The sequence below is a fragment of the Drosophila eugracilis genome, unplaced genomic scaffold (assembly GCF_018153835.1).
Source record: "Drosophila eugracilis isolate 14026-0451.02 unplaced genomic scaffold, ASM1815383v1 contig_75, whole genome shotgun sequence".
Lineage (NCBI taxonomy): Eukaryota > Metazoa > Arthropoda > Insecta > Diptera > Drosophilidae > Drosophila > Drosophila eugracilis.
In genome coordinates, this window is record NW_024573645.1 from 300097 (window position 1) to 312083 (window position 11987).

The following is an 11987-nucleotide window of genomic DNA, read 5'->3' on the forward strand; positions in this document are numbered from 1 at the left end:
ATTTTTGTTAACTGGCTTCCGTTCTATGAAATGCACTTAAAACAAAGTGAAACACAAACTTAACAAATACAGTTCGACACGCAAAGCTGAAGCAAACACGCTTTTTGTATTTATTTTCATTTGCCTTGCAAGTAAAATAAATCTAAAGGGTAAGAATGGCAGAACTGAAGAAATAGTATAAAAACAAAGAAGGCGAAACATACCAAGAGAGAGAAAATTTCTTGTCATAGGCCGACATACACTGCACAGACAGTTCGATGTCAGATAAATGCCATGGGAATTAGAGATAAGCCGAATAGTCAACAACTCTTAAAAAAAAAGATTCAAAAATGTATATAAAAAAACACGTGTTTTTAACATTTTTTAAATGAAGCACCTTTACTGTCGCCAAAAACAGTCCTTTATTATTCAAATTCCTAGTGTATTGCGCTTTTTGGATCTAAAGCGTTAAATAATATATGGAATTGGTAGAGAATAAAGTAAGATATGTTTACTATACATTTATCATCTATAAAACGATCATTACAAGTTAAAGACAAAGGATTTAACAGGATACTAACATAATTTTTGTAATTTTATATTTTTTATATCTAAATTTAGCATACTCTTTATAAGGGTATCAAAACTAGTTGCACCCCAGGTGCATTCACTTAGACGATGCGAAGGGAAGAGAAAAGTAAGAGGAATTCGTTTAGAAAAAACTGCGTTGAGCAGTTTTCTTTTTAGAAAGTGGAAATTGCGAATGCTGAAAATCGCGGACAACGAACGATGCTGAAAAAAAAAATATTGCACACAATTGCAACGACAAACTGCAAATATGAGTCTTTGTGTGGGTTGTGGCACACAGATATGAATGTACATAAACACATATGTATTTATAGCCAAACCCTCTTTGTTGTTGGAATCATTATTGTAATGCCCTTTTCGCCGTTTGTTTTGGCATTAAATTCGTGGAGTTGATTAAACTCGGCATCAAGGCGAGCATAAATGCCAGTTTATATGGTCGAGTGGTTAATGGAGATTCACTCCAAGCCTATTTAATCAATTTCAACGAGTTGCGATCGGATCAGCAAAAAACATAAACATGCGAAGGAATTGAAAAAAGAATCAACGCACATACTCGTATGCACAGTCTGTTTGTGTGGGTTAGAAAAGGCGGCTAACAGTGCGCGCGAAAAATATTGGGCACAGTACCATCATAACGCAACGTGACATTTAAAAAACTATTTTAATAAAACTGTTTTTAGTGATAAAAGAAGCCGTTTCAATATATTTTTCTTTACGCATTTAAAAATTTCTATCACTCTATATATCACTTACTCAGATTTTTAAATTTAAACGGATATTACATGAAAGCCCCACCTGTAGCTTAAGTTAAAATATTTATTTTTATTTTGTTGGTTGTCGTTTGCCTTTTATGCTTTGCCACCACTGTACCAGGCAATTGTCGGAGGCTCAGACCCCGCGTTCATTTTTTAAAATGGCGGCGCGACAGCCGCAATTGGCGATAATGCATATGGGAAAAGAAAATGTAATCAACTCTTGGACCAGAGATTCATTAAAACCCTTCGGGGGGGTTATAAAACCACGATTTGCAGTACCTGCTTTTAATTATTTTTCAGTTTTCGTAGTTGTGAAATTATTTTAGTTGCACGCGCAAAAATTTATGTACACCTACACAATCCTACCGCAACATTAAAAAGGATGCGCGTTTAAATCCTTACAAATTCGACGCACTTTTAATTTTCAGTAACTTAATATTATGGTAGAACACCCACCTCTTCTTTTCTTGGTTTAGCAAGACAAAAATATCTTTTTTTATCAATTACTTTACGACAAATAAATTTTCAATCCAACCGACGCCGATACAAACAAATTAAAAGCAACGCTCTAGTGTGACCTTAGCTGGATACATCAAAAAATATCTTCCCTTCGTTAGATATGAAAGTGCCGAAAAACTATCGATTATTTACGAAGGTGGTAGTATTGGATATTTCAAATATGGAAACTAACAAATCTTTAAAATCTCGCACTGTTTTTCCCTTTCGAATAGATTAAAACCTTTTTTCTTTAATAGTATCGTTGTTTTGGAATGAGCACAGTAAATTAAGCTCTTGGTAAAATTATTTTATTTCCACTCATCTGGTAGCTTTTCAGATCCCACACGTTAAGGACTATGCGTTTTCCAACACTCGTCTGTTTCAGGAGAAAAAAAATCGGAGTGGCAAGTGGCAAAATAAATAAATAAAGCTGTAAGTAGCAGTAAATGAAAAATAAAAACTTAAAATTAAATATTGTACATCAAGAATAATGTGAGCGTTGTACCGTGAGCTATCAGCAAACTTTTTATTTACCTTCGTGCGTGTGCTTATCTATTAGTGAAAACTTCAATGAAACAAAGGGAGAAATTTACTGTGAACTTTCCCATCTCATATATGTACATATATACGTGGTTATATTTACAGTATCTGTGAGATCTGGAATTCCCTGGCTGTGTAGTGTAAATGTTTGCCCCGCATTGCAGCAATCTTTTACAGCAAAGTTGCCTTTTCACAATCACAATTAATGGCCTTCTTTCTGAGTTTCCATTTCCATGGCCTCCATCAGCTGTTTGGCACATGGCATTGGAAGTGCGGGTGTGTTCGTTTGTGTATGTCAATAGTATGTACAATGCGTATGCGCGTGGAAGGGGGTTAGGGTGTGGAATGTGAGTAATATTTGTTTATGTGGAAGCAAAGTTCAACGGTACCTGCAAACACACACACTTGGACAGTCACCATCCGTGCTGATTACGCTATTTGTTTTCACCTACACAAATATATTGTGAACGTGTATAAGGTTTTGCCTCCTCACCATGATTCGGCACTAATTCGCCCAGTTTTTGCCTTTATCATATTCATTTACCAACAAGTCAGCGTCACTTTACGCGGAAATTTTAAAACCGCACTTCGATAAACGAAACAAAGAATTTGTTTTGAACGCAGCTTAATTCTCAAAGTGCCATATCATTTAATTGATTACAAATATGGGATTTTTAGGGAAGTCCCTTTAAGCGCTATCTATTGGTGATTCAGATAAAAAACCATAGGTATAACTGCACTGAAAGAAAAAGATTTGCTTTCGGACAATCTTTCTTTTTAATGTAATTGACATATCTAAGATTAAATAATTTAAAATAGGTAAAAAAATTTATAAGAACAATTAAAGGTTAAAGCTAATATATCTAATATTTCTTTAGGACATTTCTTACTTTAAAACTATTGTTTAGCATATTTAAAATTTTATAATTTCATAATTATGTTAGTAGGTTATTAATTAGGTTATTTTTAATCTAATGCATCGTGTGATATTATTATATCCACCACTATGCAGATAATGGGCATCATAAAATGAAAATATTTTGGGAGCATGACATGATACTTTCAAGCTTTATAGCCACTACTCGATTGCTTGGTAACGGTGACTAATCACATATAAAATCCATACAAATTAGAGGGTATACGCAAAATTTTGAATCCCCAAAAGAGAGAATTATCGATCACTATTATAATGCGGACAAAGGGCAAATATTAGCTTGAATATCTTCTATACTTTAAATACAATAAAAATTTTGATATGCTAATGTAGTTTTAGTAGGGTGTTTCACTTTGGTTTTTGTTTTTTTTTTTTCAAATCGTTGATTTTGTGTGGACTTTGAACAGATTTTAGTTATCAATTTAACGAAACAAACGAAATTCCTAAATGGTCGGATGACGCGCGTAAAGTTTTCCAAATCGTTGTTTAGGCGCACAATTTACCCTACAAAATTAAATTAGGCGGGTACATAAAAACCATTTGAAAATTCATGCTCCTCGAAAGAAAAAACCTGCTGGACAGGTTTGGTATTTCTCACCTGAAATGGAAAATCATGGCAGACAATTGTATTTACCAAAGGTACCGATTTGTGAACATCATCGTTATAGGCCAAAAAACGCTCGTAAGCCGTTCGTTCATTCATGGTATAACTTTTTATCGCCACAACAAGGAGTATTCACCTGTAGACAAGGGTCCAAAAGAACCGAGTCACATGTAAGCATGATAGCGCTCTTTGTAACGCTCTCAGCCATCCGAGAGATAAGTCTCTGTGGGCTTTCGATTCCAATTCCGATTCCCGATGGTTAGAGCAGAGACCATAGCAGTCAGTTGACGGGCTCTCTCCACGGCGCACGCATGATCGCCGGAGCGGATTTGCGGAGCAGCAGATGATCGATCGTGCGTTTCATTTTCAAACTGTCTTTAACCGCGAATTTCGAATATCTCGAGTGGAGTGCGTGCATATAAATTATTGATTAAAACAAAAACTATCTTTTGTGAATTGAAAAAAAAAACGTTTCAAGGATCTTCCTAAAGATCCTGACTTGTGCTAAAATGCAAACTGAAATGCATAGTCCTATGCAATATGAGAATAACATCTCCGACATCCCCAACCATAAGATATACTCCCGCCTACCAGAGGGTTGGTATTTTTTTATATTTTGTTTTGTATTTTACGATGGGGGTACAAGTTCAATTCGCAACGAGTTTGCCAGATAATTTTGTTACTCGGGCTTTTGGGGAAAAAAAACCACTGATCATGACGGTGCACATCGCGAATCAAGTTCTCTGGTGGGTCCCACACTCTAAAACAGCCCACAATGATTGGCGAAAATGTTTGAAACGTTTCTAGATTGTTTTACAGTGAAGTCACCTGAAAAAGAACGTGAGATCTTAAAATAATCGGTTGAAACGACATTAATGGCAATTGCATTGGCGTACGTGTTTGAATATTTGAATATTAAGAGACAGTTGAAAGTCGTTTTGGATATTATTGTTAAAGATAGCAGTACGGGGAAAACTGGTTTGTGGTTACCATGCATATTCCGGATGGCATTATAGTAACTACTCCAAAGTGTGTACTTTAAAAACTAAAAGTATTGTTTGCTTAACGTTCTTTAAACAAAAACGACCATTAAGTTTAATCTTATCTTGTTTGTTTTATTGTCGATATTTATTTATTGTAAATCCTAAACAATATTTTTATACATCTTTTAAAATACAAAATATATAATCCCCTTCTAGAACGTATTAGAGTCTGTCGTATCTCACCATTCAGCTATCTTAGATATGCATAAAACCCTACGTCATTTCACACTTGGAGGATTTCTTTAAAGTGCCATCTTGGTTTTGTGTTTTTGCAAATTCATACCAGATTAGATAACATAATAGAATATATAGCCTAAGCTGATTGTCGATCTATTTGCGATGGATGGGGTACAAGGGTTACAGGGCTCGGATGTAAAGTGTGTTTTAGTTACCTAACAACGGAGAATAAGTTTCATATTTAATTTATAATTGAAAAATGTCTTTCTCCTGAAATACCTTAAAATATTTAAAATTATGTTCGAATTGAAAAAATTAATAATCTAAAATTTGCCCTTCCAGAGGCTGAGATGAACAACACTTCGGAAAGTTGTTCTATCTCGTCGAATTGTGGCGGTCGGTTTGGATCGGTGCACTCGACCTTAGATGATCACGATGCCACGGATGACGACATGACATTCTGTATGTCAAACTATGCCAAGGAGGCATTGAAGATGATGTACATGATGAGATCGCATGGCATGCTGACGGACGTGGTACTTGAAGTAAAGAAGGAACTTTTTCCCGCCCACAAGGTGGTCCTGTCCGCGGCTTCGCCATATTTCAAGGCCATGTTTACGGGCGGACTGAAGGAGTCGGAGATGTCGCGCGTTCAGCTCCAGGGGGTAAGTTGAGCTCAAGCGCGGCCCTCAATTGGTTGGTTTAATGGATGAACAGTTCGTCCGTTTCGCTTTTTCAGGTCTGTCCAACGGCTATGTCCCGCATCCTTTACTTCATGTACACAGGCCAAATTCGAGTGACTGAGGTGACGGTGTGCCAACTCCTGCCAGCGGCTACCATGTTCCAAGTGCCAAACGTAATCGACGCCTGCTGTGCCTTTCTTGAGCGCCAATTGGACCCCACAAATGCCATTGGCATAGCCCACTTTGCGGAGCAACACGGCTGTGTCGAGTTGCAGAAGAAAGCCAATGTTTTTATAGAGCGGAATTTCACACAGGTAAGTAATACCCCTTGGAACCTTAATCACCGAGCTACATTTATTAATTTATTTTTAGGTGTGCCAAGAGGAGGAGTTCCTCCAGCTTTCGGCTTACCAGTTGATAGCCTTAATCCGAAGGGACGAACTGAATGTACAGGAGGAGCGAGAGGTCTACAACGCTGTGCTCAAATGGGTGAAGTACGACGAAGACAATCGACACTGCAAAATGGAGCACATATTGGGCGCTGTGCGTTGTCAGTTCCTCACACCTAATTTCCTTAAGGAGCAGATGAAAAACTGCGACGTTCTGCGAAAGGTTCCTGCTTGTCGCGAGTATTTGGCCAAGATCTTCAAGGACTTAACTCTCCACAAATGCCCGGGTGTGAAGGAACGAACACCTAACACCACTCGCATGATATTTGTGGCCGGTGGCTTCTTCCGACACTCGTTGGACATTCTGGAGGCTTACAATGTGGACGACAAGACGTGGACGACCCTGTCTAATCTGCGTATTCCAAGATCCGGCCTGGGTGCCGCATTTCTCAAGGGCAAGTTCTATGCGGTTGGAGGAAGAAATAACAACATTGGTTCTTCCTACGATTCGGATTGGGTTGATCGGTATAGTGCGGTTAGCGAGACGTGGCGACCCTGTTCCCCGATGTCCGTGCCGCGCCATCGTGTGGGAGTGGCCGTAATGGACGAGTTAATGTACGCAGTAGGAGGATCCGCCGGGACGGAGTACCACAACACAGTGGAATAGTGAGTATTATTCTTCAATTTCTAATAGATCCTAATGTAGTTATTTTAAATTACTCGATATCGCGGAACGTATTTTAACAAAACAGAATATAATCACTTTTTGGAGATAATTATAATATTTGTATAAATTGTTTAATAATGATATTCCCTTTCAGCTATGACCCGGAACTCGATCGCTGGACTCTCGTACAACCGATGCAGGCCAAGCGTTTGGGTGTGGGTGTGGTGGTGGTAAATCGTCTGCTCTATGCCATTGGTGGATTCGATGGAAATGAGCGATTGAGCAGTGTTGAATGCTACCATCCGGAGAACAACGAATGGAGTTTTCTGCCACGCTTACAAACGGGTCGGAGTGGAGCGGGTAAGAATAATTAACTATCCTGTTATCTGAACTTCGACTAAAATCCGATTTAATTACAATCAGGTGTGGCTGCAATAAACCAGTATATCTACGTGGTGGGCGGTTTTGATGGTACCCGGCAACTAGCCACCGTGGAGCGTTATGATACCGAAAACGATACTTGGGACATGGTGGCGCCAATCCAAATCGCTCGTAGTGCTCTCTCGTTGACACCGCTGGACGGTAAACTGTACGCAATTGGTGGATTTGATGGCAATAACTTCCTGTCGATCGTTGAGGTCTACGATCCAAGAACGAACACCTGGACCAAGGGAACGCCTTTGAAATCAGGAAGATCTGGTCATGCGTCGGCCGTTATTTATCAGCCCGCATGTTCCCCTACGTTTATGGACTACGAAGATAGCGATGCACCTCAGACGGATGGAAATAACGGCGAGGGAAGGCACGGGAATCTATCACAAAATCCATGCGGTACGGGAAGTCCACAATATCCTGGAACGGCGTCCAATATGCAATTCCATACTTCATACGGAATGAACGGGTGCAATAATTGTGACTCTGAAATAGATGTGAAGCCAGAAATTCCTATAGAACGACATTCTTTTCAAATTCCCGCCATCAGATCCGAGGAGCTAACCAATCCTAGCTGCCCGTGGGCGAAAATGCAGGAACAATTTCGAAGAACGCCGCCATTGTCTTTTCAGCAGGAAGAGCCAGGCCCATTAGATACGCGACATAAATTCGACAAAGCGCGAAGATCATGTATACTTAGCACAGCAGGGAAAGTATTTTACAATCACATCGAAGGTCGTCTGCGAAAACTGACCACTGCATCAACATGACAATACGAATCCGAGCCTCATACTTAGCCACAACCAAAAACATCATTCATTGTACAAAGCCTGATCGTTTTTCCCTAAAATTCCATGTTGAGAAGCAGCATTCCATTAAAATATTGCTAGTGTGTTCGCTAGGTAATATATATATTCAAACTGATTTTATGGCATCCATAACATTAACTGGCGCTCGTCAGCCCATTTTATAAAGATTGATTAGGGTAAATAGTTGATTAGTGGAAGGAAAGTTATACTGATAACTTGCGTATTGTACTTTTTTAAGTGTAGGATTATCAAAGGAATTATGTGCATCCATAGTAATTATTAAGAAAGAGAAAATAATATAAGCAGATAATAAAAAAAAAAACGTTTACAAAATTAATTCAAAAGTGTTTAAAACTGATAACTTGCACTGGTATAAACTAAAATTATGTAGTTAACAAGTGCGCAGTAAATAAACTGCCCAAAAATTAGGCCCTAGTCGTGTGACTGGAAAGTCGACCATAAATCAAGTTTCATCCATTAGTACTAACTCATCATGACGGAGTCGTTTTTTAACTTCAAAGATAAATTTTTAATTTTCTTTTTAACGACTATTCTTGTATTTTGTTTATAAACAAAGGTCTTAACAAGTAGTGGCTTAAAGACTCCTCTGTTTTCGCGGTCTTGGGGGATTAAATGAGACGTGCGTATTGTCGGTAATGGAAACAATATTCAGTCCACCCATTTGAAGTCCCTTGATAGCCGACTGTAAGAAATAAGAATAATTATATTGATAGGAAGACTTTATAATATGAACATACCATTCTTCCAGGGCCAAGGCCCTGGACCTTCACTCGGACTGTCTTCCAACCCAATTCAACGGCTTTCTGTAAAAAAATATTACAATTTTTTATGGTAAATATGTGCTTTTAAGCATATTTCTATATTTATCCTTTTGTTTATATGATAACAATATCAAATCAATATGTTCAATCGGATGATATTCTTTTAGCTATACAACATGAGTATTACCATTTATTAAATATTTTTGTTTTTTTGGGTTCAACTTACTCCACTAATGGTAACAGCTGTAGCTTGAGCAGCGATGTTTGTTCCCTTGCGAGTGTTTTTGAATCCCTCGATGCCACAGGATCGTATCAGCCGGAGGACTCCTGAAAGTAGTTTATATTTTAATAAATACCCACTTTTTAGATTTAGTTATTTGAAATTTAAGCAACCTTTGTGATCCGTGACGGAAATAATTGTGTTGTTGGACGAAACACGAATGTTGCAGATGGGCAGCTCGTTGAAGGGTATTCCATTAAATAGCTGGGTGGCGGTGCTGGCATCTGGGAAGAACTTGGCTTTACTGTGAAAATGATGCTAGACATTAGTTACTGTTTAATAGATATTTTGTGAATTACCCACCGATTGATAAGTGTGTCTATATCCACGGTCTTTTCACCCACTGTTCCTTCGTCTTTGGCCGGTAAAGATGCCAGCATTTCCTTGCGGTCCTCTGCCTTTCGCCAGCACGAGCTCGTGTGAATCCTGGAAGTCTGGAGCGGCACAGCTGGCAAGGTAATACTCCTAAGAGCACTTAAAAAAACAGTTTTAAGTGACATTTTTAATTTAATTCCGAGACGGTGGACAATAACCAAATTACATCACACCGCCAGTCCGGCAACACTGTCAGTGTTGGCAAACTCGCTACAACAAGTGGCCGCGCGTCGTGGTGACTGCCAACAAACCAAGAGGAAGAGTATTTTCACGTGTTCTTGTTTAAAGTTGGTTTTGATTCCGGTTATCCTCGTTTAAAATGGCTCTGAAAAGGTTGAAGAGTAAGTATATCCTATATAAATTATGTTAATAAAATTAGACTTATTTGTAACTAACTCGCAGCTAAAAAATCCAAGAGGTTGACCGGTCGCCTCAAGCACAAGATCGAGAAGAAGGTGCGCGATCACAACAAAAAGGAACGTCGTCTTGCCAAGAAGAACCCGAAGAAGGGCAGCAAGAAACAGAAGCTTATCCAGATCCCAAACATCTGTCCCTTCAAGGATGATATTCTTAAGGAAGTGGAGGAGGCAAAACAGCGCCAAGAGGCTGAGCGTTTGGCCCGCCGCGAAGCCTACAAGGTGGAACGCGAGCAAGCACAGAACAAGTTCAAGTCGCTGGAGTCCATGGTCGAGGATGCAGACATGCGGAGCACTGTTCACGGTATAATGCACGAAAACGATGACCAGGACGAGGACGAAAAAAAGTACAAGAATGCTGTTACCAAGGAGCAGTCCTTAAAACAGTACTTTAAGGAGTTCCGAAAGGTCATAGAAAACGCTGACGTTGTCCTGGAGGTGGTGGATGCACGTGACCCACTGGGGAACTCGTTGCAACGAGGTGGAGCGCGCAGTTCGCGGTGCTCCAGGCAACAAGCGTCTAGTCCTGGTGCTCAACAAAGCCGATCTGGTGCCACGCGAGAACCTGAACAACTGGATCAAATACTTCCGTCGTAGTGGTCCCGTGACCGCTTTTAAGGCATCCACACAAGATCAGGCCAACCGGTTGGGACGCCGAAAGCTGCGCGAGATGAAGACCGAAAAGGCCATGCAGGGATCTGTTTGCATTGGCGCCGAATTGCTGATGTCTATGCTGGGCAACTACTGCCGCAACAAAGGTATTAAGACCTCGATTCGCGTGGGCGTCGTTGGCATACCCAATGTGGGCAAGAGTTCCATCATTAACTCGCTGACACGCGGCAGATCCTGCATGGTGGGCAGCACTCCAGGCGTCACAAAGTAAGATTCTTTTAATTTTCTAGCTTCTTTTGATGGTTTCTGATTTATTACATATAATTAATTATTATTTTCAATAATTTCTTCAGAGCAATGCAAGAAGTAGAGCTGGATTCAAAAATAAAACTGATTGATTGCCCCGGCATCGTGTTCACCAGTGGATCTGAGAACTCGCATGCTGTTCTGAAGAATGCACAGCGCGTGGGTGATGTGAAAGATCCGTTCACAATTGCTGAGAGTGTTTTAAAGCGCGCCAGCAAGGATTATTTCTGTACCATGTACGATATTACAAGCTACGACACATTCGAAGAATTCTTCGCCAAAAAGGCAGCCAGAATGGGTAAGTACTATACATAATTTCAGATGGTAGATAATAAGTTTTTACTCTAATTACAGGTAAGTTCCTGAAAAAGGGAGTTCCGGATGTTGTGGCCGCTGCCCGAAGCGTGTTAAATGATTGGAACACAGGCAAAATCAAATACTGCACACAGCCTCCAGAAGTTCAAGAAGCCCAAAATGTGCACATAAGTGCCTCAATAGTGCACTCTGAGGCTCGCGAATTCGATGTGGAGAACTTCGAAGTCCATGGAGACAGAGATCCTAGAGCATTGCGCTGTGAAAACTGATGACATTATGGAGATAACGTCTACGGGGCCGCTCGAGATCAGAAAACCGCGCGAAGAAGAGAATCCTGCCGATAAATTAGCAGCCAATTTGGTCATAAACGAGAAGGAAAAACCAGCGAAGGGCCGCAAGCGAAAACTGGAAGAAGAAAAGGAGAAGGTGGATCCTAGTCTGCTCTTGGAAGGTAACAAATAGAAATGTTTGACATGGAATGGTATTAACTTCTTATATTATCCTAATTGCAGAAAACCAATCCCTGAATAAAGGCATCAAACAACTGCAAAAGCAAAAGAAGAAACAGATTGTTCGAAATGAGAAGAAAATCTCGAAAATAACAGACGTTCTGGACAACTTTAGCTTAGGTTCATCATCTTCAAAAGGCAGAAAAATACGATTTTGATGAGGACTATGTGATTGAATAGATTCTGCATTAGTTTTAATCATTAAAAAAATATGTTGATAATACACTATAATATAGACACGTGTAATGTCTCCAAAAGAAACTTCAATTGCCCCCTTTATTACTTTGGATGATT

The 11987-nt window shown here is 39.6% G+C and overlaps 3 protein-coding genes across 5 annotated transcripts; 2 read left to right on the forward strand and 1 right to left on the reverse strand.

Annotated features, from left to right (window-relative positions):
* Positions 1-2166: 2166 nt before the first annotated feature.
* Positions 2167-8300, forward strand: LOC108117138 (kelch-like ECH-associated protein 1B). Of its 3 annotated transcripts, none has more exons than XM_017229396.2 (6): positions 2167-2252; positions 5461-5783; positions 5858-6115; positions 6174-6856; positions 7012-7217; positions 7281-8300. In XM_017229396.2, the coding sequence occupies exons 2-6, from the start codon at positions 5469-5471 to the stop codon at positions 8057-8059; spliced, it is 2241 nt and encodes a 746-aa protein (XP_017084885.2). In that variant the 5' UTR covers positions 2167-2252; positions 5461-5468; the 3' UTR covers positions 8060-8300. The 3 variants fall into 3 exon arrangements, with proteins under 3 accessions (XP_017084885.2, XP_017084883.2, XP_017084886.2); XM_017229394.2 differs by lacking the exon at positions 2167-2252 and adding an exon at positions 3931-4495; XM_017229397.2 differs by lacking the exon at positions 2167-2252 and having other exon boundaries at positions 5692-5783; positions 5836-6115.
* A 303-nt stretch (positions 8301-8603) lies between these two features.
* Positions 8604-9730, reverse strand: LOC108117141 (30S ribosomal protein S11). Its single transcript, XM_017229400.2, has 5 exons — positions 9464-9730; positions 9274-9404; positions 9107-9207; positions 8857-8922; positions 8604-8801 (listed from the first exon to the last, which is right to left on the reverse strand). Exons 1-5 carry the CDS (start codon positions 9658-9660, stop codon positions 8694-8696), a joined length of 603 nt encoding a protein of 200 aa, XP_017084889.1. The 5' UTR covers positions 9661-9730; the 3' UTR covers positions 8604-8693.
* A 38-nt stretch (positions 9731-9768) lies between these two features.
* Positions 9769-11954, forward strand: LOC108117139 (guanine nucleotide-binding protein-like 3 homolog). Its single transcript, XM_017229398.2, is given in 8 exon segments — positions 9769-9876; positions 9938-10413; positions 10415-10830; positions 10917-11167; positions 11224-11408; positions 11410-11635; positions 11697-11827; positions 11829-11954. Coding segments are annotated over 8 exon segments (1752 nt in total). The 5' UTR covers positions 9769-9854; the 3' UTR covers positions 11874-11954.
* The last annotated feature ends 33 nt before the right edge of the window (positions 11955-11987 follow it).